The 25,233-nt window shown below is 43.3% G+C and overlaps 2 protein-coding genes across 3 annotated transcripts; both read left to right on the forward strand.

Annotated features, from left to right (window-relative positions):
• The first annotated feature begins 250 nt into the window (after positions 1–250).
• On the forward strand, positions 251–12,081 carry ACTR10 (actin related protein 10). Its single transcript, XM_083864217.1, has 13 exons — positions 251–427; positions 1,928–2,000; positions 2,952–3,034; positions 3,967–4,075; positions 5,833–5,940; positions 6,114–6,181; positions 6,476–6,555; positions 7,585–7,620; positions 8,869–8,948; positions 9,040–9,113; positions 9,924–10,005; positions 10,618–10,819; positions 11,354–12,081. The coding sequence occupies exons 1-13, from the start codon at positions 351–353 to the stop codon at positions 11,533–11,535; spliced, it is 1,254 nt and encodes a 417-aa protein (XP_083720343.1). The 5' UTR covers positions 251–350; the 3' UTR covers positions 11,536–12,081.
• Positions 12,082–14,551: 2,470 nt separating this feature from the next.
• Positions 14,552–24,658, forward strand: PSMA3 (proteasome 20S subunit alpha 3). 2 transcript variants are annotated; one of them, XM_083864311.1, is made up of 12 exons: positions 14,552–14,626; positions 15,518–15,600; positions 16,165–16,288; positions 17,016–17,117; positions 17,229–17,302; positions 17,851–17,923; positions 18,872–18,937; positions 21,456–21,502; positions 23,031–23,098; positions 23,243–23,307; positions 23,684–23,775; positions 24,517–24,658. In XM_083864311.1, the coding sequence occupies exons 1-11, from the start codon at positions 14,606–14,608 to the stop codon at positions 23,726–23,728; spliced, it is 768 nt and encodes a 255-aa protein (XP_083720437.1). In that variant the 5' UTR covers positions 14,552–14,605; the 3' UTR covers positions 23,729–23,775; positions 24,517–24,658. The 2 variants fall into 2 exon arrangements, with proteins under 2 accessions (XP_083720437.1, XP_083720436.1); XM_083864310.1 differs by lacking the exon at positions 24,517–24,658 and having other exon boundaries at positions 23,684–23,872.
• The last annotated feature ends 575 nt before the right edge of the window (positions 24,659–25,233 follow it).

The raw sequence follows: 25,233 nt of genomic DNA on the forward strand, positions 1-25,233 counted from the left end.
CCCGCCCCTGGGGCCCTCCGTGGCCCCGCCGCCTTTCTCCCCGCGGCTGCCCCGCCCGCCGCCGGTCTGGGACTGAGGGGAATCCGCTCCGCACCGCTCACATCACCGCCCCCTCGGCATTCCCGGCCGCTCTGGAGCCCTGCAGGATGGGTCGGAAGCGGATTTGCGGGCCTGGGGAAGGCGGCGGGGCGGTGGTGAAGCGAACAGGCGCCGCGGGCAGCCCGGAGCGCCCGGGAGCAGGAAGGGCCCCGTGCGGCGGCGGCTGAGGGAGGTGGAGCGGGAGGGAAAAGGAGAAGGGAACGGGAGGAAGGAGAAGGGGAGAAAGGGGGGAAAAGGCAGGCCGCGCCGCGATGCCGCTGTACGAGGGGCTCGGCAGCGGCGGGGAGAAAACCGCCGTGGTGATCGACCTGGGCCAGGCCTTCACCAAGTGAGTGCTCGGGAATTGGGGGTGTCCGGTCCGGAGAAAGGTCCAGGGAGAGCTCAGAGCCCCTTCCAGTGACTAAAGGGGCTCCAGGAGAGCTGAGGAGGGATTTTTGGACAAGGGGCAGAGTGACAGGACATGAGGGAATAGTTTTTCACTGGCAGAGGACAGGGTTAGGTGGGATAGTGGGGAAAAATTCTTGTCTGTGAGGGTGCTGAGGCCCTGACACAAATTATCCAGAGAAACTGTGGCTGCCCCATCCCTGGAAGTGTCCAAGGGCAAGCTGGATGGGGCTTGGAAAAACCTGGGGTAGTGGAAGGTGTCCCTGCCATGGCAGGGGGTGAAATTAGATGGTTTTTAAGTCTCCTTCCAGTCCCAACCGTTATTCCAATAGTAATTATGATTTTTTTGCTTTCTGAATTGATCCGTGTGGTGTGGAGCTGGTAATGAGCAGCCTTGCTTTTTAGTGTTGTGTTTTAGATTCAAACAAGGTTTAGCTCGAGTGCTGAAACAGGAATTTTCACTATTTATTTATTATTTCACCTTGTGGGCCAAAAGCTGTGTTACCTGAGAATGGGAGGATTTAACAGAACCTTCATGGATGGGGATAAGTGAGTCCCATGAGTGGCTTTTTCACAAAAAATTTGTGATTTTGTTGTGTGGCCAATTGAAAGCTTTTCCCCAGGTTGGGGTGTTTGTGGGCTTTTATTCCCTGGGCATTGTTTACACAATAAAACTCTCTTTTGGAAAAGTTTTTTCTCCAAATAATGTGTTTTTAGGGTCTGTTTCCAGCCTTCATTCTCACAGAAGTAATGACATGAGAAATGTCTGTTCTTTTCCAAATAAAGCTGAAATTAGCTGAAAGTTCAAGGAAAACTCCCTGTACACACTGGGACTGCACAAATATCTGTCTGAGACAAAAAAAAAAAGAAAATTAAATTCTGAGTTGTGGCTGTTTTAAGTTTTGTTTTGTTTTTGTTTTGTTTTGTTTTTTCTGAAATGATCCAACACAGTTGCCAAATACCAAAATCAAACATTAACTGACTTCTTGCATTAAAAATGCTCCCAAGTCCAGCAGCTTTACAGAAAACTGTAGTTTTCTTCTGAGATTTGTAGTTACTGGGAGTGGCAGGGGATGAAATAAATATCAGGCACTGAGACTAAAATAAACCTTGAATTCATTTTGCTTCTAATTTCATTTCCTCAGTCCTTGGTTCTTGTGTCTTTGAGGAAATTCAGGTGGGTTTCTGGAAGGTTTGGTTTGGGGTTGCTGCTGGTTTTATCCTTTTGTTGAGGGAGTCAATTAAAAAAAAGATACAAAAATCTTTATCTTTTAATCTGTCTTTAAATTCTTTAAAGTCTCCAAGTGTCTGGATAGGAAAGCTGTGTGCAGAACCCCTCACTGCAGTAACAGAATTCCCTGATTCCTTACTCTGGGATGGTCCCTAAAGCCCAGGGGGTCAAATGGTGACTTCAAATAATCAGGTTTTCAACGTTTTCCTTCAGGTGTGGGTTTGCAGGAGAAACAGGACCAAGATGCATCATCCCCAGTGAAATCAAGAAACCTGATGTCTCAAAGGTGAACAGTTTTTATGGTGTTTGGTGTTTTCTTCTGGCACAGAAGGAATTTGCAGATGCTTTTTGTGTCCATCACAAACCACTTTTCACAATATTCTGAAATATTGTTATATTTTTCATTATTTTAACTGCTGCTAATGAAAAACTGTGGGTAGGGGCAGGTAAGTGTGGTGCCAGTGCTGGTGTTCATTGCTGCTCAGCCCCCAGGGAAATTGTGTTTTGGGGCATTTATTGAGAAATTGCTTTGCCTGGTTATGCTTTTTTCATTCTCTTTTAGTAGAGGGTTGCAGATTTGGAAAATTAATTCTAAGTTGCTTGTATGAAAAATTAGTATTAATTAATCCTGGAATTTAGTTATGGGGTGAGTTTATGAGATGTTTTAAAGATAAAGAAAAAATCAGGCAGGAGTGTTTATATATAATGTCAGATTAAATATATATAATCTATTTATCATATATGTTTCTTTATATATCATGTGTGAATATGTATATATTAATATAAACATATAAATAATACTTAAATATTTAAATAAATATGTATTTATAAATAAATAATCAATAAATACATAAATAATATGTATTTATAAATTAAATATAATTTACATATTTAATATAAATTATTGTTCAGATTAATAATATCTACTATATAGATATAATTAATTATTAATAGAATTATAGTATTATAATATGTATTATATAGTATAATTAATAAATTAATTACAATAATATATATTGTAATAATATATTATATTCTATAATTACATTATTAATTATAAATTAATATTATAATAATATATTTGTAATTAATAATGTAATTATATTATTATTTTATATTATATAATATATAACATTTATATTATGTTATATATATAGAATGTATATAATATATAATAAATATATACTGATTATTTATCCCAACATTTGAGCTGACTGTGGGTGTTTTCCCTTCCCAGCCTGTCAAGGTGGTTCAGTACAACATCAATACAGAAGAGCTGTATTCCTACCTGAAGGAATTTATCCACATGCTGTATTTCAGGTAAAGGGACACCTCTCTGAGCACTTCCAGGGCTGTGAGCAGGGTGATTAGATAAGTAAACAGAGATAAGACTTTGCAGGGGGCTGCCTGGCTGTGTTTGGTGCAGGAGGAGTTTGGTGGTGCTGAGATCCAGGTTACCTTACAATGAATTCCTGTCCTGCAGCAGCAGTTGCTCTGTAAAAGCAGAAAGTGCTTGATAAATTACCTTTCAGCTGAGGTGTTTATAAAGGGTCTGAGAAGAGAAAGGATTTACCTCAGGAGTTGCATTGAAGCTCCTGTCAGTGCAGAACTCTCTCCACAGTGGTTTGGAAGGAGGAATCTTTACCTGTGGAATGTTTTTACCTCAGCAATACATCTCTTTATTCTGTTTTTAGTACCCTTAGTGAATAATGACCTGGGACTTGGTCTTTTCTCTTTGCTTCCAGTCCATATTTTTACACAGTGAAAGCCATTACAGGGAAAGCAGGACTTAATTTCTGTGCCTCAGACCTGCTCTGGGTTGGGTTCTTTTCTCCTCCTGTCCAGGACCATCACTTTGCAGTTGAAATCAGGACAAATTCATCCCTTTCCACTGAAATCTGAGTATCAGAATCATCATTGTTATGTGCTTTATGACACTGAACAAGTCATTGATGACTTATTTTTATATTACTTTATATTGATTTAGAAATGTATAATGAATATCCAGAGCTACAGGCTCTGGCTGAGAGCTCTGTCACTTGTTTTTCCTGCCTCAGTTTCCTGACTTTCTCTTGGGCAAGCATTGGGGTTTTTTAGATTTGTGAAAAAGACTTTGGGGTCTGCTGTAGCAAATGCTATCTAAATGGAGACCTTTAGGATTTTTGAGGAAAATTGAATATGACTGTAGGATAGAGCTCATAAAATGTGCTTAAACTTCCCAGTTTTATTTTACACATCTTGTCTTTCTTTAGGCATCTGCTGGTGAATCCCAGGGACCGGCGCGTTGTGATCATCGAGTCGGTGCTGTGCCCTTCACACTTCAGGGACACCCTCACCAGGGTCCTGTTCAAGCATTTTGAGGCAAGTGTTGGACAGAAATGTGTAAATTTGCTCTGCTTGCCGGGAGGAATTTTGCTTAAAGTCAGTACCAGATGAGGACAAAACAAAATGAAAATTGTGGCAGAAGAGTGAGAGGCATAAAGAAGAAAAATCAGATGATGTTGTTAGGAAGTAGAGTGTGGAAGTTGGATTAAAGACCATTCCTGTTCTATCCTGAACTCTTGATGAGGGCACAAAGCAGCAGCAATTAACAAGATTCTGCAAGGCTGCCCTGGCTTGTAGATAATACAGCTCACAGTGCCCTGTCCCAGACAGATCCAATAATCCCCACTGAGCACTGCCTGCAGCCAGGGTTTATATTTAGACTCTTGTTAGTGCCCTGTCAGCAAGTCTCATGATTTCTGCCACAGTCAATATCTGCCTAGCAGACAGCTGTGCTTGTTTAGAGAAGAACTTACCTGAAATCAAATATCTTCTCTGCTTAATCAGTCTTTGTGAAGGAAAGTTGTGAGGAAAAAAACAAACCTGTGGCTGCCCCATCCTTGGCAGTGTCCAAGGCCAGGTTGGATGAGGCTTGGAGCAACCTGGGATAGTGGAATTGTCCCTGCCCATGGCAGGGGGTGGAACTGGATGATCCCTAAGTTTCCATCCAACCCAACCAGTCAAGGATTCTGGGAAAAGTCTGAACCTGATTCTGGCTCAGTTGTAGTAGAAAATGTTTTAGCAGGTGACTCCATGGTTCTTCAATTCAATCACAACAAAGGTCAAGGTTTTTCTGTAAAAAGTAGTGAAACCAGCTTGTCTGCAGTACTTCTTCACTGTCCTTCCACAGTTAACACTTTGCCAGTTAATCTCAAACTCCTGCATAATTCTTTCTTACTATTGCTAAAATTTTCTGATGACTTTGACTTGCTGAAAGATCTGAGTCAGTTTTTTGAGGTATTTTTTTTTCCTAATCCCTTTACAGCAATTAAATGTCTCAGCTAAAGCACATCCCATGCAAAATGGTTTGCCAAAAATGGCTTATGTTTCCAGTCATATTTTGATGGGTAGACTTTGTAACTTGTTAAGAATCCAGTTAATACTGATGGAAGGTTAATTCTCTCTGGTTTCTAGTTTTCTATTTGGTGCAAAGAGTAGTTTATTAATGCAGGGTCAATATTTTATCTTCTATCTCTGGGTTAAAGGTCAGTATGTTTCCTGTAAGTGCAGGATCTATTGAGGTTTCTCATTTCATTCACTCTTCAAAGTGTTCCTTTAAAGGAACTGTTGCTTTTTTGGAAACTTGATTTATGGAATTCTGGGAGAAGAAAGCAATTCTCATGTAATTTTAACTTGAGTTTCCACATTGTTTTTGTGAGAGTGTTTCAAACAGCCTCTTGTGTTTGGGTGCAGCAGTGTTTGTCATAAGGGACACTTTTATGGATTTTCTAGCACTTTTGTTCACATCTTCAAGTTTTTACAGCTTTCCAGGCAGCTGTACTTCAGTTTCTTGATTTCTTTTCAATAACAATAAGAACCTTGACCTGAGTTTTATAGCCAACACTTGCTTTTCTTCATCATTACTGAAGCACCCGGTGTGCACCACAGAGAAGATGAACACAGAATTTGGAATCCTGTTGTGTTTTGTTAATTAAATTAGTACTGAAATAATTCAAGGTACAGTTGTTCGGGTTTTGCTTTTTAAAATGCCAATCAGGGAAGGCATCGATGCTTTGGGGTTTTTTTGCTTCTTTTTTCCCTCCCTTCTGTCAACTTTGCTTTTGGTTTCCTTGTAGGTCCCTTCTGTTTTGTTTGCTCCAAGTCACTTGATGTCTCTCCTGACCCTGGGGATCAACTCTGCCATGGTGCTGGACTGTGGATATGCAGAAAGCTTGGTGCTGCCTGTATCCTTTCATCTGTCCTGAAACTCGAGATTTTTATTGACTAGAAATTAACTTTGGGCAAAAGCAGTTAGAAGGTGGTTGATGCAAGGGATTGTAGAAGGGAAAAGGCATTTAGTTCCAGCACACTGAAAAGTCATAATGAAAAAGAGGAGAATTTCCTGATCTTCCTGTAGATCTATGAGGGAATTCCAATCCTGAGTTGCTGGGGTTCCCTTCCCCTGGGAGGAAAGGCCATCCACAAGTAAGTTCATAGTTATCCATTCCAGGTTACAAATTACTTATCTGTGAATGTTCCTCTTTGACCATGAGCTAAAATTCCTCTTTTAAATCTTATCTTGCTGTAACATCATCCAATATTTAGAGTTAAAACTGTGTAACTGTTGCTGATGTGGTAAAAACTATGGGAATGGGGTCTTCTTAAGTTTATATTTAGAAAGATGTAGCTTAAATGAATTAATCCTGTTCCTGGAGTGTGGTCCAGAGTGGCAGGCTGAGTTCATGGCTGTCTTTCCCCACCCTCCTGTGCTCTGTTTAGGGAGCTGGAGTATCAGCTGCTGGAGCAGTGCACGGTGGACACAGGACTGGCCAAAGGACAGAGCCTTCCCTCCGTGATGGGTAAGGGCTGGGGTGGGGCGTCTGTGCTGGGAGCTGCACTGGGGAAAGGCTGGTAATCCTAACAGTAAATAAAATGGATATACTGCATCTCCTGTGGCCTGCTTGCATGAATTCTGTCTTGGCATCCTGGCGTGGATCAGGATCAGTGTGTCCAGCAGGAGCAGGGAAGTCATTGTTCCCCTGTACTGGGCACTGGTGAGGCCACACCTCGAGTGCTGTGTCCACTCCTGGTCCCTCAGTTTAGGATGGACATTGAGTGCTGTGTCCAGTTCTGGCCCCTCAGTTTAAGAAGGACATTGAGACCCTTGAGCACATCCAGAGGAGGCAGTGAGGCTGGTGAGGGGCTTGGAACACAAACCCTGTGAGGAGCAACTGAGGTAGCTGGGGGTGTTTATCCTGGAGAAAAGGAGACTCAGAGGTGACCTTGTCACTCTCTACAACTCCCTGAAAGGTGGCTGTGCTCAGGTGGGGTTGGTCTCTTTCTCCAGAGAGCAACTGACAGAAGCAAATGACAAAGTCTTAAGCTGGGCCAAGGGAAATACAGGTTGGATATTAGGAAAAAGCTTCTTATGGAAAGAATGGAATTCTTATGAAATGATCTCCCCAGAACAGTGGTGGAGTCACCATCCCTGGATGTGTTTAAACAAAGACTGGATGTGGCACTCAGTGCCAGGGTTTAGTTGAGGTGTTGGGGCATGGGTTGGACTCGATGATCTTGAAGGTCTCTTCCAACCCAGTCATTCTGTGATTTAACAAATATATTATTTTCATGAAAAGCCTCTTCTCACAGCAGTTTTGAATAAAGGCTGAGATAAAAGTTCTGTAGTAGTTTTTCAGTCTGTTTTGAGCAAAGCCAAGCTTATTTCTGTTCTTAATATCTTTTCTGCTTTGGAAGTCTTTGAAAGCTGCTGTCAGTGAAAGTTTAATATATTAAATGTAATTCAAACTTAAAGCAAAAGGTTTTTTTAAACAGGAAGAGAATTTAAGAATGAAACTAAATTAGTTGTTTTTTTTTTTTTTTAATTTCAGGCTCAGTCCCAGAAGACATAGTAGAGGATATAAAAGGTAAATCTGTTTGCTTTGTGAAACTCTGATGTATGAAATTGTGCAGTGGTGTGATAATAACAAGTGTGCAATATTTTACATTTAGGAATTTATTTCTCTTCTCTGCCATATTTATTACCTCTTGGATGAACTTGTGTTGTTTTTCCTCTTTAAAAACAAAACCAGGTATTGAATTCCTCTTTGACTTGCAACTCAAGAACACAGAGGTTAAACTTTTAAATAGATTTGATAGGTGGGCACAGAAAGAGGATTATACTATTGTGTAGTCTTGTTTATAGATTAACTTGAAAGGCTCAGTTTGCTTTAAAGTCAATTTAAAAAAATATATAAGATATTTTGGTTGTTAATCAAGGCAGGGAAGATGAGACAGGAACTATATTAACTACATCAGAAGAAAATAGAGTCTTTGGGAAGAATTTGGATAAATTCCTATGTAATTGTTACATGTGCAACAGATAGAAAAAAGTGTGTTTTCCTAGAAAACAGTAACTACTATGTATCCCTTGGGTTAAATTAGGAAGAAATCCATCAGTCAAATGCAAAATAAATGCAGCTGTTTATGAAATGGAAGTTGCTTTTCTGATTCCTGGATTTTCTGTCAAGTCGTGTTTTCCTTGCAGTCTTTTGGAGCCAGAGACAGCAGGCCAGGGATGAAATTGCTGTTGTCTCTGTGTTGAAGGATTGATTCTTTGTGACAGCAGCTTGTGGGGAAAATGCTCACCTGTGCCAAATACAAATAAATAAGTGTATAATAACAGTAGCAGCTGGCATACAAATGAGACTGTGCTCTGTCAGTGTTGTCTGGAAGCAGAAAAACCCTCTGGAATTCTTTAGGTGTTGCAGAGTTGCAGTAAGGAAAATGTTTCATGGTAGGAGCTTGTTTAGAAAAGGAGCAATGCCTCATTTGAAGCTGTGGTGCAAGACCTGCAGTGAAGGCAGGATACATCCCCTGGCACCTTGAGGCACCTTTAGCAACATCCCTCTGGCCTTAAATCTCGTGTGGTTTGTGTGAGAAAGGACAGGCAGGATTTCCAACAGAATTTTGGTTCAGCTTCATTTAACTCGTGGTCTAGAGAGCAGCTGAACTCTGCTGGAGTGTAGAGACTGCTTCTCTTTGCATCTATTTGGTGATATCTTGGACCAGCAAGGGGCTGGAGTGTGTGTTTTTCTCTAAATTAAGAGGAATGACTGTTTTTACTGGTGATGGAAGGATCCACTCACTTGTCCCCTCTCTTCCCCTCTGCACAGTCCGCACGTGCTTTGTGAGTGACCTCCAACGGGGGCTGAAAATCCAGGCAGCCAAGTTCAACATCGATGGCAGTGCTGAGGTGAGGATAAAGCTCTTCCTGCTCTTTGGAGGTGGCTGCAGCCTTTTTGGGCTCTAAAATAATAATAATACAAGTGTGTTTTTATTTCCAGCGTCCCTCACCGCCTCCAGACGTGGACTATCCTTTGGATGGAGAAAAGATTCTCCACGTAGTTGGCCCCATCAGGTGAGAAATGCCATGGCAGAGTATTTGTCATTACAAGGATGTATTTCAACTCTAAAAGCACATTAATTTGCATAAAATTGTATTTTAATGAGACACTTGCCTATGCTTTTAATGCCTCTAAAGTGAAAGGTGTGTGCTGGGCACAGTGCAAGCCCACCATGGAAGGGAGTGTCTTCTCCAGAGCTCCAAGAGGAAGATGAGAGCAGAGAGATTGGAGGGATGGGGGAAGAGAAATGAGTATCAAAGCCTGATAATAGGACAGGTTTAGTGATGGGAACAGGGCATTTTAACCTGGGGAAAAGGAGGCTCAGAGGGAACTTTCTCACTCTGCAACTCCTGGCAGGAGGGTGCAGCCAGCTGGGGGCTGGGCTCTGCTCCCAGGGAACAAGGGACAGGACAAGAGTGAAGGGCCTCAAGTTGACTTGGGGAGGTTTGGATTGGATATTAGTGAAAATGTCTTCACTGAAAGGGTTATAAAGCACTGGAACAGGCTGCCCAGGGCAGTGGTGGAGTCACCATCCCTGGAAGTGTTCAAAACACGTGTGGATGTGGCACTTGGGGATGTGGTTTAGTGGTGAGCAAAGTGCTGATGTTGGGTTGAGGGCTGAATGTGATAATCTTAAAGGTGTTTTCCATGATTGTCCTGAGGATACCATGACTGTCCCCTCCCTGCTGGCACTGCTGTGTGACAGGAGTGACAGAGTGCTGGCAGCAGGAAGGCTTAGGGGTATCTCCAGCTCTGCTGGGGCCTGATTTGAGCTCAGTGTGGATTTGCTGCTGATTAACACTCACTCCCTGTCTGGGCCACAGAGACTCCGTGGTGGAAATCCTCTTTGAGCAGGATAATGAAGAGACATCTGTTGCCACTTTGATCTTGGATTCACTTGTTCAGGTATTTTTCTATTGAAAACAGTTTAGGGAATGCCACCAGCCTTAGAGAACCTGCAGTTAAAAATGACTCAAGACTTTTGAGTCTTGCAGGCTGCTGGTTTACCTGTGCTAGAATAAAATTAATTTGGACATCTTTATTACAGGCAGCATATTAAATTTATTACAGATTTTTTTTTCTTGGTGTATACAAATGCTTCACTTCTTATTATATTTAGGAAAAAAGTGCATTAGGAAACCACTATAAATGGAAATTTTCATTATGTGGTGGTGTGTGTATGTTAATTAAAGTTGGCTCCCTGTAGCTATTGATGCCATTTAAATAAGTTTGCTGAGGTGCAATTTATTGGAGAGCCACGGACTTGGCTGATATGACAAACATTTCAATTATAATTCTTTATGAAAACAAATTGTTCAAGAAGTTCTGTGCCTGGAGCCTTCACCTCTGCACCTCCACGCATTTCTCTTGTTACGTTGGTTATTTTCCAGCTAAACATGAGAAAACAGCAATTGGAGGGCATAGAAATGGACTGAATTTCTAAGAGACTTCTGAATGACTTCAAGATAATACAGGTTGAGTTATTTGGGGGTTTTTTTGTGTCCCTGTTTGCATTAGTGCCCCATAGACACGAGGAAGCAGCTGGCAGAGAACCTGGTGGTGATCGGGGGCACGGCGATGCTGCCGGGCTTCCTGCACAGGCTCATGGCTGAGATCAGACACCTGGTGGAGAAACCCAAATACAAGGAAGCTCTTGCCACTAAAACCTTCAGGATCCACACTCCCCCTGCCAAAGCCAACTGCGTGGCCTGGCTGGGAGGTAAGAATGGGGACAACTGAGAAGCAGGAGTGAAAAAAAGCACCTTCCACCCCTTCCAAATGGGATTTGTAGGGAATAAAGCCTTGTATTTTTAGGGTTAGCAAACCAGAACAATTTCTGTGCACTGAATGATGCATTCCTTTCCTGGCCAGCTGCTGTGGGCTGAATCTTCTCACAGCTGCTGTGAATTTGTGGGGCAACGTTTTTTGGGGGAGAAATTGTGTTGAACACAATGGGGTTTGGTTGAAGTGCTTAAAATAAAAGCTTTGTTGGAAGGAGTGGGTCAACCAAGCCAGGTCTGCTGATAGCAGAGAGCAGATGATTCCTTGTTTTCAGTTACTTTCCAGGGATATAAATGGAAGCAGTTTGGGACTGAAATGGGCTACTAAAAAAGAAAGCAGCAATATCCATTCATCCCTTTAAATTTAGAGAGAGAGCTAAAAAATCCCAGTTGAGATTCTCAGTGGGAAGAAGTAGAAAGAGAAATTCTAGATGAAGTTAATGCAAATTTTTGTTTCTCTTTGCCAATAACAGGAGCCATTTTTGGAGCACTGCAGGACATCCTTGGGAGCCGCTCTGTGTCCAAGGAATATTACAGCCAGACCGGCCGGATCCCCGACTGGTGCTGCCTCAACAACCCCCCTCTGGAAATGATGTTTGATGTTGGGAAAGCACCCCCACCACTGATGAAAAGGGCTTTTTCCACAGAGAAATAAGCACCTAAATCCACACAAGGATTCTGCTCCTGTTCCAATTACATCCCATGTGCATTGGGTTTTTTTTGTTTTCTGTTCGTTAATTTGTGTGTAACACTATTAAATATGAACAGTGTGGGTGTTGTCAGGGTGTAGGCACTAACACTGTTTAAAACCCTGTCCAGTTCTAGTTTACAAACTGAACTCTGGCAACTCCTCTTCTCTTTTGTCTTGTTTTGGAGAAATTCTGTCCCCTCACAAGCTGTTCCCTACTGAGTTGTTTATTATTTATATGTATAGTAAATGGCATTGCTGAGAGAATTTGGTTTAAGATATTTTCATTTTAAGCATGCTGAGAAGAATGAACAGCACTAGGGAAACATCTGTGGGAATTTCTTGTGCCAAATTCTGTATTAAAATATTCCACCCTTGAATCACATGTGAAGAAATGGTTTGGGGCTGTTTAGCAAAGGTAGTGGAAATATTATTTCCCCTGTTTTAGCAGAGAACTCTTCTGCCTGAAATTCTCTCATAGTGCTGAGTTAAAACCTCTCCCTCTGTCTCCCCCAAGAAAGATTTCAGCCTGTAAGATCATAAATTAATATAAATTAAATATTAACAGTTGTGAGGTCAAACTTGACTCAGTGGCTACATAGTGACTGCTGGTATCTGCTGGTTAAATCTGACTGGTTTAAATCTGGTTTAAATCCTACCCTGAGGAGTAATTTTTGTCTCAAATTTGGGAAGATAAATATAACATTTTTTGGGGTGATGAAGTCTTTGATTGGCACAAATGTGCTTTTTGTGACAGATCTCCCTGTGCTGCCCACCTGCTCTGTGCCTGGAGCACGACTCTGCCACTCAAACAGATATTTAAAGAAATCCTCTTCTGGTGAACCTTGACACAGGGAATGTGCTGCAGCACTTGAGTAACTCCTGCATGGTTTTGTCAGTGTTTCCTGTGAGCTTTACCTTTACAGGTGCTGTTAGTTTTTACAGTCCTGGGATGAAATTGGTATTTTAGGGACCAGCTCCTGGTGTCATTCCAGGCTGGATAAATGGACACAATCTCGTTTCCGGGCACAGAGAGCCAGCCTTAGGAGCACAGAACACGCAGCCTGAGCTGTGCTGCTCATTTTCAGTCACAATCTGGGTGATTTGGGGTGCAGGTTTATATTTTAGCTCAGTAAGAGCTGAGCCAGAGCTGCCTGAGAGAGGAATTTGCCATCTGCAAGTCCCACGGAGCTGGGAGCTCCTTCCCTTCTCAGTGGGAAGGGAGTCAGGAGATGAAACTCCTACAGAGCCTGTGGTGCTGGTGGTGCAATGATGTCATTTTCCTGAACTGCAGCAGACTGCAGCTGAGGAAATTGAGGATATTCTTAGCCTTTCCCTTTTTGGGGGTATTTCCGTGCTGCTGCACAAACGTACCCTGGGACCTCTCCCGGCGTGTTCTGCCACCTCATCTTCCTTCTGCCCACTCAGATCTGCTCCTGTGGGGTTTCTGCATCACTGAACAGCCTCAGCTGCTTCTGTTCCACATGGCAGCGACAGAATTCCTCACTCCTGTGTTGCTGCTGGTTGAGTGCAGAGTCCTGGGACCTGCTAAGGCAGATATTTAGTTCATCGAAGGGGTGAGAAAGACTCTTAATGATGTGCCCTGGGAAGCCCTCAGCGATCACACCCTAAATGTGTAATGGTGTAGAAATGGTTGGGTTTTCCAGGCTCGGTGTTGCAGTTCTTCCCTCCCTGGCAGAGCTGAGGGATCCATGGATCCTCCCAGCAGACAAATTCCCAGTGTGCCCGCCTGCTTTAGCAGGAAAGGCAGTGACAGACACAAACCCCTGCAGTAACTGGAGGGTTTTCCTCAGAATTGAGTGGATGTCATCCCAGCAGGTTGATGTTGGTGGATTGCGAACAGCTCCAGGTGAGTCCTGCTGGCTGGAGGAGGATTTTGGAATATTCACATGCCCATTGTGCTGTGTCTGTGCTGCATCAGCAGGAGCTGGTCCCTGGGGCATTGGCTTTATCTCGTTCCCTCATCTGCCTTTTCGTGGAATCGGGTTGTCTGAAGTCAGAAGGGGCCCCTGAGGCTTGTGGAGTGCAACTCCCTACTCATTCCAGGACTACATGGAGTAAGTCCTGTGGCCAAGAGCATTGTCCAGATGCTCCTTGAACTCTGACAGGCCGTGAGCACTTCCCGGGAGGGGCTGTTCAGTGATGGACCAACACCACCCACAGATTCTCAGAATGGTTTGGGTTGGAAGGGACCTTAAAGCCCAACCAGTTCCACCCCCTGCCATGGGCAGGGACACCTTGCACTACCCCAGGCTGCTCCAAGCCCCGTCCAACTTGTCCTGGAACATTTCCAGGGATCCAGGGGCAGTCGCAGAGCCTCACTGCCCTCACAAGGAAGAATTTTTTCCTACTACAAACCCCCCAGATCCCTTCCCGTCGGCTGCTCTGGCTGCTCTCCTGTAGTTTGTGTTTAACCAGGGTTGCCCTATCTTAGATGGAGAATCCACACTGGCTCTTGTTACATTCCCTATGGCAGGTGCTTGCCCAGCTCTCCACTTGATCCAGGTATCTCTGTAATTGCCCAGAGCTCCTACTTGGTTGTCATCTCTTTCCCACACTGTTTATTAAAAAGAATAAAACGTCCCGGGATCCGATGTTCAGTGGTCACTGGCCAGCTCCTCATGGTTTATTATGCACTTTAATTATGCACACGTTATTCCTGCATCCAGGCCACTTAAAAAAGCTGATTTTCCCACCGCTGCGGTGTTTATCACTTTTAAAACCATCCAGGGTGTCTCCGCACGGGACATTTCCCCCCGGGGCGGCGTTTTCCCACCCGCAACCTTCCGCGGAAACTCAAAAACGATACGCCCAACGTGGGGCTCGAACCCACGACCCTGGGATTAAGAGTCCCATGCTCTACCGACTGAGCTAGCCGGGCGCTGCGGGCTGTCGTGACATTACATATAATTCAACGTAGTACGTGGTGACGTCATCCCGGCGGCGCCGTGCGGCGGCCAATGGGAGCGCGCGTTGCTGGGCGGTGGGCGCGGGACGGGCTGGGAGCGGCGCCGCCATGAGCTCCATCGGCACCGGGGTGAGTGCGGCGTGAGGGGGGCACCGCGGGCCCCGGGACGGGCACAGCGCGGCCGCCCCGCCGCCCCGACCGGCCCCCGCCGGGCCCGCGGCCTCCCCGGGCCTGCAGAGAGCGCGGCGCGGCGGCTCCGGGGCGCTGCGGGCGGCTGAGTCACTGCGGCCCGGCAGGCCCGGGGAACCGGCGGTGGGGCGGGGCGGGCGCCGGGATAATATATTTATTATACCTCTCTACATAATATACTTGTATGCATTTCAAATCTATTCCTGTGATCCGCACGTTTAAATTAAGTGGGGGCTTACAGGGAGGCAGGGGAGGGTCTCTTGGTCGGAGCTGTAGTGATGTGGCAAAGAGTAATTAATACACAGTGAGAGAGGAGAAGGTTCGGTTCGGTGTTGGGGAGGAATTCACCCCTGGGAGGGTGGTGAAGCCTGGCACAGGGTGCCCAGAGAAGCTCAGGCTGCCCCTGGATCCCTGGAGGTGTCCAAGGCCAGGCTGGACAGGGCTGGGAGCAGCCTGGGACAGTGGAAGGTGTCCCTGCCCGTGGATGATCCAAGGGTCCCTTCCAACCAACCCCCTGTGGGGTTCTGTACAATATAAAGGCAGACAAAAGCTCCCCCAGGTTTTGAGTGTTGTGTAACGCTCAGTGATTTCACATCCAGGATTGGCAGTGTGGGTACAACATCCAGGACTGATGAAATGGCCTCTCCTGGCTTTTATTCTCCGTTTTCTTCTGTTTCTACATCTTATCTCAGGGGTCAGCCTGCTTTGGGGGCTTCACACCATCTCTGGCAGCGACAGGGTTGAATTTTTTAAATAAACAGGCTTGATCTGAAAATGCTGTGATATTATGTGGGTTTTTCTTCCTGAGAATTGTGTCTTCTTTTTCTTCAGTATGACCTGTCAGCTTCCACGTTTTCCCCAGATGGCAGAGTGTTCCAGGTGGAATATGCTATGAAAGCTGTGGAGAACAGCAGGTAAGATACAAATATCTGCATTAAATGTCTGCTCCTTTGGCCTCTTCTAAAGTAATGCTGTTGGACTAGAGAAACATGAGGATAAAATTTTGGTGGTAAAATGAGTTCTGATCTAAAAGCCCATTTTAGAGATGGGAATTGAGGCTCAAGGCCTTCCTTGTCAATGTGTATCAGCCTCCTGGGGATTCCTCAAGACATGGAGGAAATCCAGGTGCTGCTGAAGCTGCTCCAGCTGCTCTGGGAGTGTTTCTCTTCCCTGGAATGTGTGTGAAGGGATGTTGGGAAGTGGAAATTCCCAGCTGTGCTTTAGGGGCAGCAAGATGGATTGGCAGGGTCACCCAGGGCTCTGCTCCAGATAAGGATTAGGATCACAGAACCCCAGGATGATTTTTGGGTTGAAAGGCACCTTAAAGACCATTTAGTTCCACCCCCTTGTTGCCTTCAGTGCCGGAATTGTGACAAACTTACCTTGGGGGAAATCACGATCACTGTTTCCTCTTGTCCTGGTAATTCTCTGTGAAGTGTTTTCCATTGTGAGGAACTGACATTTTTCTTGTCTTCCAGTACAGCAATTGGGATAAGATGCAAAGATGGAGTTGTCTTTGGAGTAGAAAAATTAGTCCTGTCCAAGCTCTACGAGGAGGGGTCCAACAAACGCCTCTTCAATGTCGACCGACACGTGGGGATGGTGAGCTGCCATTTCATTTTTCTGCAGAAATTGTGAGGTGACCTCCCCTCAAAAGGACAAATTTATCAATCACAGAATCAAAAATGAGCAGGTTAAGGAAGTAATGTTAATGTGTCTGTGTAAAGAAATGCCAGTGTTTTTTTTTTACTGTTTTCTGTAATTTATTCTTTGTGCTAAAGCTACAGAAGTAAAATCCAAACTTCAAGTAGAAGACTGAGGCTGTTTTGAATAAGTAAAATCCAAACTTCAAATAGAAGATTGAGGCTGTTCTAAATTTTTAGAACTACTTTTCCAGTTGTTCAGACTCATATGTAGATATAAACACAAGTGTTAAAATGATACTTCTTTACATAGTTACCAAATAAAGTGTGTTCAGGGAAAATAATGCTGCATATGAGATTTTCTTCTCAACAATGTGGAAATCAGTTGAATTCCTTAAAGATTGGTGTATGGAGGACTGGCCTGTCCTAACAGTGATGTCAGGAGGGTGTCAGGGAGTGTTTGCTGTGTGAGAGAAACCTGGTGAATACACAAGGATTGTTTGGGTTGGTGCAGTCATGGTAAATCACGAGATAATAATTAGCATAAAGATATTGATGTTCCTAGAGAAAAAACTCTGTTATTATAGGATGCTGTTGAGGCTGAGGCATGTTTTGAGGGTGGTGGCAGATGGGCAGTGCAGGATAAATCCCGTGAGCTGCAGCCAGGGGTGTCTCTGTCGCTGCAGGCGGTCGCGGGGCTCCTGGCAGACGCGCGGTCCTTGGCTGACATCGCCCGCGAAGAGGCTTCCAACTTCAGGTCTAACTATGGCTATGACATCCCCCTCAAGGTAAGAGACCAGGGCAGCTCTCAGGGCTTTTGGCTTCTATTCTTGGCGTGAGAATTGAGTTTTATTGCTTATTTCTGTAAATAAGTGTTTTATTTTTCCTTTTGCACGCAGCATCTTGCAGACAGAGTGGCCATGTATGTGCACGCCTACACCCTGTACAGTGCTGTCAGGCCTTTTGGGTGCAGGTGAGTCTTGCTGACACACTCTATTTGTAAATGTCTTTTGATTCACCATTGCTGGAACTGCTTTGGTTGTCTGAGTTCTTTTCTGAAACCTGGAATTAGTAACTTTCATCTCCTAAAGAATCCCTTCCCTTTCTTTTTGTGTATATCTGACAGCTCAAGTGAGGAATTCATATTCCCATAAGGCTCTGCCAGGTTTCTGCAGAGCTGGTTAATTTGTCCCTGGTTATTAAAGTTTTAGGGTTTGTGCCATTCAGTCTGTGATGGTGGCGAAAGCAGAACTTCCCTCTGCAATCATCCTGCTTGCCCTGACACCTAAAGAGCTCCAGGTTACAGCTCCTGTGTGATTCTGGTATGAGGGGACTGATAAACACAGATCTGCTGCCAGGTCACTGATCAGTAAAATGTTTCTGGTGCTGTTGTGAGGCAAATTGCTCAACAGAGTGTAGCAGGACAGGAGGAGTTTTGCTCCAGGAAGGATGTAGGAAACCCCCTCGAGTTCTGGGTGTGTGGGTAAAAGGAAAAGTTTTAATTTCTCTTTTCTCCTCCAGTTTCATGTTGGGGTCCTATGACAGTGATGATGGTGCACAACTGTACATGATTGATCCATCGGGAGTTTCATACGTGAGTGTTAAAAATATTCCCATCTTAGTATGAGTTCCTCTTTTAAAAGTTTCTGGTTGGTAAAATAGGAAGTGTTGCTCCAAAAGAGCTGTTGTTGTTTTCTCCTTTTGCCTGGGAAGATCTCTGGTGAATCACTCCTGCTCATTTGCAGGTCCTTGTTAAACAAACACTGTGTGTTTCTTAGAAGTGCAGTCTGAGAAATGAGTTTAAAACTTGTCTCTCAGAAATTGAGAGTTCATCCACATGGCTATGTCTAGTGAAAACTCTCAGGCACTGCCCCAAAAAGGCAGAAATTGTAGTGATAGGCCCTTCTCTAAATACTTCAGGTAAGAGAGGGCTGTTCCTCTGGCAAAGCTTGCCAGCAGCAAATGAAATCAAAATAGAATTGTTGTTAATTGTTTGTTAGTGCTGCATTTCCATAAAAGCTGTGTGTTACACACAGGTTGATGCACACCTATACTGCTGGATTTCTTAAAATTTTCTTGCAATATATTCAGAACCATGGCTGTTGAGAGAAATAGAATTTATTAATTTTTATGTGCTTACACTTCAAATGTATTTGCACAGTAGGTGGGTTTAGCTTGGGGTTTGCTTGGATCCTGCACAACTTCTGTAGTTCCTGTAGAACTTCTCTCTTCAAACTAATTGTAGTTTATTCTTCCATTTTTTGTGACAGCAATTAAAAAATCTATTACAACATTTTGAGCTGATAAATTTCTGCCCAAGAATTACTGAGCACTTTTCTATCAGTAATGGTGGTACCTGATGTAGTAATTGTGCTCTATTCAACACTTTGGGGATGTGCCCCAAGACAGAACAATACCAGGGGTTTTTGGCTTTAGTGTAAGGTGGTGTTGTCATGTGCTGAGTGACACTAAGAACTGTACAGGGTCTAGTATTTAATTACATTTGCACACTATTTATTTGTTTCTTTCTTTCTTTTTTTAGGGTTACTGGGGTTGTGCCATTGGTAAAGCCAGGCAGGCTGCAAAAACAGAGATAGAAAAACTTCAGGTATGGTGTGACAGTGTTGTGCTGTCTCAAGACAAATATTCCTGGTTTATCATGTTACCTTTTGGGTGCCTGAAATACTTAAAATGCAGGAGAAGCAGGTGAAATATTTCCTTGTGCATTTGCAGTGACCCAAGTAACTGAGTGATTATAAAAGTATAAATATATTTTTCATTCTGAATGAAAACAACAGGGCAGCATTGTGGAGGGTGCTGTATCTATTTTTGCCCAATGATTTCAGATAATTCTTTTGTTGAAGAATTTCAGAAAAGCTGCTCTTGCTAAAGACAAACTGGTCTGTGGAGAGAAGACAACCAAAAAGTATTGAAGTGTCCCTTTAGCTGATTGATATTATGTTAGAATCCTGAAAGATTTCCATCTTCCTCATGTGTTAAATATCTGACACCCTTGGACTTGGAGACAGCATGGAACCAGATCCTTCTCCTGGTCTGTCTCATGTATTTTTTATGTGATACTGTTATAAATGTATATTTTTTTGGTCTGCAGTCACAGCTGTTCATGGAAATGTTCATAGTTTGTTATGTTTCTAAGCATAGCCTATTTATGGTGCTGTAGGCACCATGACTGAGACATTACAGGAAAAAATAGAATGTTCTAGACTTAATTCAGTCAGTTTTGAATCTAGTTCAGATGCTTGAATACCAAATTAAAGGTAAGAAGCCTGCATGATCATTTGATCTTTGCCATAATTCCAATTCCCATGTGTACACATTGGCAAAAGACAGTGCTGTGTTGAGTAACACACGATTTACTCCAAATAATTAATTTTTTTGTGCAGTGCTGGGATTTTCCAAAACTTCTGCAGTTACTTCTGATGTCAATTGCTGGAACTTCCCAGCAGAGCTGTAGAAGAACAGAGGTGTGGCCCAGGGCCCAGCTGCAGGTGTTTATTTAGGGGTGTGTGTGCAGTGTCCCCAGAACTGCAGGTGTGGGGTGACTCCAGCCCAGTGTGACAATAACTTGTGTTCACTGTGGACTGGGCAGGTTTCCAGGTCACAGCTGATTTTGACAAGATGAATTTGTCAAAGCTAGGATGGGAAAAACCACAAGTACAAAAGGTTTGTGGGGTGATCCAGCTTAGGGTCAGCTCAGATTTGTTTGTTGGAAGAGATGACTGCAGGTGGAAAGGGAGAGGCAAGCAGGGAGTCAGGATTTAAACCTGCCCTGGGGGCTGCAGAGCAGCTCCTGTGGATACAGTGTGTGAAACTCTGGTATAGCCAAAGGACAAGAGGAAAACCCTGCATTGATCACATCTCTTGCATTTTATTGTCTGTAAACTCAGCTGTGGGAAAACTGGTAGTTGTGTGGAGACTGCTTTAATCTCCTGCAGCTCTGACACTATTACAGCTTTTTGATACGTGGACATGATCATGATTAACTCCTGGGATAAAACTGTTCACATTGTTTACTTTCATTGTCTGCAGAATTAACATACCTGGGATGGGAAAAGGATGATGGCAGAAATTAAACTGACTTCAGTTTTCTTTTTTGTAAATATGCATGACAGTAGTAGAGCTTTAGGATTTCCTGTTTGACTAATAACTTTATATGCACAAATACACATCATCATTTTAAAATCTGTGTGACATAAGTTACATTTGTGTTCAGGACTGTGTCACAAAGGCAGTGGGGACTGTTCAGGGAACTCCTCCAGATGGGATTGTGATGGCACATTTGTCTAACCAGACATGGGCATTTCTTCTCTGGCCCGTTGCTTCACCCCAGAAAGGGCTGTGACACTCCTCAAGAACTCTTGTCATCTTAATCCCTTCACCAATGCCTTACAACTACCTTCCAGAGTAAGAGTTTGAAATTATTTTGTGAATTTGAAGAGATGGTAATTTGCATTAATGAAATATAGGAGAATATATTGCTGTTTCATAGGCCAGAAAAGTTTATTATGTCATGGAAATCTGCACCAGCCTTTGTTCTGATTAACTGTGAAGCTACTAAAAGACTGTGATAGAACAGAAAATATGAAATGAGATGTTGATGCCTTGCTCAGGCAGGCAGATGGTTGTTAAACAATATTCTCCTCTTGGGGCATTACTTAAAACCCAAAATTACTTCCGTAAAATGTTGGTAAGACCAAAAGTATTACTATGCAGCCTAGAAGGAGTATCAGTATTACATGTGAATATCTGGTGCCTCTCCCCTGTGGAGCATAAAACATCAAGGAACAAGTCAAGCTTTTAGGATGCTACAGCATCACCAGTGTAGCCTCTAAGATTTCAGCTGATGAGTGCTTTAAACTAGGGAATTTCCAAGTAGTATTTTTTTCCTAGAATCTTTCAGCTATAATATTCTTCCCTGGAAGAATGACTTGCATAGAGCAGGCTGGAAGATGCATTGTAGAGAAGAAATGTGCTTCTGGCCTTTTCTGTTACTCTGCTGAACAGAAAGCTCATTAGGTACATGCACAGCCTCTGCTCTTCTGGCCCTGGGGAAGATTTATGTTCCCTTAATGGAAATCTTAGATCTCTTTGTCTTTTGCCTACAGATGAAGGAAATGACCTGCCGTGATGTTGTTAAAGAAGTTGCAAAAATGTAAGTCTCTGACATGTTTTTCCAACTTGACAAAAAATCCAGACTGGTGAACTTGCTTTGGTTTCAAATTGAGGCTGTTCCTTTTAAATTGGGTATTGTGTGTTAAATTATCTGACTGTAATCCCTGGGTTTAAAATATTTAAACCAGGTGGCAGATGAAGGGAAACTTCTTGGGTGTGCTGATTGTGAAGTAAGAGCTGTTTGAACAATGACCTGATGCTTCAGAGAGAAGCTGCCCACAAATGGTGCTGAGGTCTTGGACCCAGCCTAAAAAAAAAAAACAACAGAAATTACTCAAATGCTTGGGAAAGAAGCAAAATAGAACTTCTTTAAAGGAATATATACAGTACAGATGTATTATTAGACATTTTAAAATAATTTCTTATAATGAAAACACTTCTGTTCTAGTTCTGCTTCAGCTTAAACTCAGCAGCAGCTCTAGACAGGGTTTGTTCTGTTTTTCAGCTCAAATTCAGCTCCTTAGTAGGATTTAGCAAGATAGCAAAGATTTTATTAACTTTTAAAACTAGAATACCAGGCACAGTCCAGAGCAGTGATTTCTTCAGGAGCCTGTAAAGGTACCCTTTGCTGCAAAAGGCTTGTAACCAGCTGAAACATGAGAAAGGCCTAGAGATCACCTCAGCCAACAGACAGGAGGGTCTATAAGCATTGAGGGGCATTTCCCTGGACACCAGTGTTCATTTCAGTCTTTATATTTGTTTCACAACACTTCTACTGGATATCCTGCCTTCCTCCACCCTCTCCAAGGTTTCCACCTTGGGTAGGAATTGCTGGTATTTTTCGACTTCTGACTCATTAGTGCTTTCTGAAGCAAACTAAGAAATACAAGACACAGGCTTCTTAAAGAGTGAAGCTACAGGTTATTGTGAGTTCTGCTGTTTGGAGTGTCTCAGCCCAGGACTGTTCCAGTTGGTTTGCGTGTTCTGCCCCAGGATGAATCAAATCAGTTTTGTTACTGCAGTGTTAACATTTCTGTCCCACAGCCTAAGCAGTGATTGGAGTGCTCTGGGTGGCACTGTGTCTGCTGTGACACCACTTGGAGTTTAAATTCCCATTTCCATGTTTGCAATAAGCACCACACTGGAAATCTTATGTCCAGACTTCTGATTAGACACCAGGCACTGTGGTGTTGGGATTTAGTGTGGAGTGTAAACTGAAGCAAGGCTTACAGGGGAAATGCAGGGAAATACACTCCAAGCTGTATTTTAACTGATCCAGCAGGCAGTGATGACACAGCCTTGGTTCTGCAATATCTAAACCTTAATGTTTGTTCCAATTAGGAAACTTGAACATGTCAACCTGCATCTGGGCTGTAATGATTTAAGGGGGTGTCAGGGTAGCAGTTAAGCCTGGAACATTCTCTGATGGTGCTTGGTGGGGAGAAGGCACAGGGAGAGCTTCTATTAATCATAAGAATACTTCAACAGAAGAGATCTGTGACAGGAACAAATTATATTTAGCCTGTTGGTCAGTCTGTTCTAATCTGTTCTTTGTCTGTTCCTTTCAGAATCTACATAGTTCACGATGAAGTAAAGGATAAAGCCTTTGAGCTGGAACTCAGCTGGGTTGGAGAAAGTAATGCATTTCTGTAATTTCTATAAACATTCCAGAAAATTTGTAACTTTTTGTACTTAAAGTAAAACATTGCTTCTTAAATTCACCCTCTATGTCAGGGTCCTTGTGTGAATTTTAATTAAGACATACTCTTTTTATTGGCAGTAACCAATGGAAAACATGAAATTGTTCCCAAAGACATCAGAGAAGAAGCAGAAAAATATGCCAAGGTAAGTTCTGACTTCAGTGTTGTCTCAGTGCTTCACTTGACAAACTGTTGAGCTGCCTGGAAAATGTATCATTGATTCCACCTCACATCCATCCCCTCAGTGGCAGCTGCTGTTTCTGGGAAGGGACAGCAGGGAAGGCTACAGTGTAACCCAGGGAGTTCTTGCTCCCAGAAACTGTTAATTCAGAGCCTGCCACAAGTGGGGTCTTTCTCCTTCAAAAGTAAATGTACTGATGGGAACTGTCCTCCTGACTGCAGGGGTTTGGGCACAGTGAGAGGGGTGTGAGGCTGCAGCAAACCTCATTTTGTTCATTGCAGGCTGGATTATAAAACAACTGTTAGACTGTTTTTTAATTACACTTTCTTTTTTTAAACAGGAATCTTTGAAAGAGGAAGATGAGTCAGATGATGACAATATGTAACACATTGTTACTCCAAAACAAGTCCAACTTTTCTTATCTTAGACCAGGTTTGTTTATAATGCATTATGCATGGGATGCTGTTGTGTACTTGTTGGAAGAAACCAACTGACCAACTTGCACTAATAAATTTTCCATTTTACTGTCTCTTAGCTTTTATTTCAAAATAAATAGGCCAGCAACTAAACAGACATTAGGAAGGAAAGACATTATCAGGCTGCTGTTGCTTCCTAAAGCACTCCATTTGAGCCAGGCTATGCACAGAAAAACACTCTGTTCAGATGTTCAGACATTAGACAAGTTTCTTGTTTATGCTGCAGAGTTTAATATTAAAAACTCGTACTCTGTTCTTCCTTGATGAACCAATAGCACAATTTGCAGTTTGTTCACAGCCACAGTCTGTGACTGCTCTTGGCAGAAGAGATGAGAACGTGGCCAGCTCCAGCAGCAGGTTACAGTGTAAGGTGATGTGCACAGCTGACAACTCCTGACAGCCTCTATAACAACCAGGAGTTCAGGAAAAGGAATGTTAATGTCAAGTACTAAGCCTGGGCTTAGTGGAGGAGTAGGAGGAATTAAAAACTAATTCAGTTTAAAACAGTGCTTGTGTTAAGTTCTAAAGCTGTGAGATCTCTTAAGCAATGTAACTGGAATTAATGCTTGAAAAGCCAAACTATTTTTAAACTCTTTTATTCAGCTTTAGTTTCTTATCACACTTCTGAATCAGCTTAATCAATTGTTGACCCTTCCAGAAGTTAAAAACAAGCTTTGCTGTGTCATTTCCCCCCTAGGAAAACAGACTGCCTCTTCTAGTCACTTCAGTTTTGAAGCAGCAGGTTGGACAGGGCTGGGTACAACCTGGTCTGGTGGAAGGTGACCCTGCCCGTGACAGGGGAGGGCAGAGAGATCTCTGAGTGTCCTTTCTAATCCATATCATTCTATAAGGTAATAAACTGTTCTGTTCACCACCTTAAACCTCAGTTAAAATGGAAGTCTTGTTTGTACATGCAGTTAAAATTCTAAAGGCCCTGCTAATCTAAAATGCATACTTGTGTAATGAATCAAACTCGCCAGCTTTAGGACTACACAGTCATGCTCACCAGCCCTTAAAACAGATGCTTTCCCTTACAGGTTTATTTTTATAGAGGTGGTTTGGAAAATACTTGCCCTTCTCCAGTCTCCTTTGTACCAGGATTACAAAGGACAGGTGCTACTTCCTTTCTGTGACACGGGAAAGGCAGCAGAGGGAGGTGGCTCTGACTGTGTCAGTTCAGGTACCTGAGCTCAGCTGGGACAGATGGGGGCAGCCTGAGCCAGCCTGAGTCATGGCCAGGACAGCAGCTCCTCCTGTGCCTCCTTCTGTGTCTTCTCCTGAGGCAACAGGAGCAGCTGCTGCACTGAGTCAGCCTGGAATTCCAGGGCTCCAGACTGAATTTACTACTGCAGTTTCCTCCTGACTCAGCTCTTTGAGTCACAGCCCAGCACCAGGCAGGAAATCCTCAGCAGCA

The sequence above is a fragment of the Zosterops lateralis genome (genome assembly GCF_965231275.1).
Source record: "Zosterops lateralis genome assembly, chromosome: 6".
Taxonomy (NCBI): Eukaryota; Metazoa; Chordata; class Aves; order Passeriformes; family Zosteropidae; genus Zosterops; species Zosterops lateralis.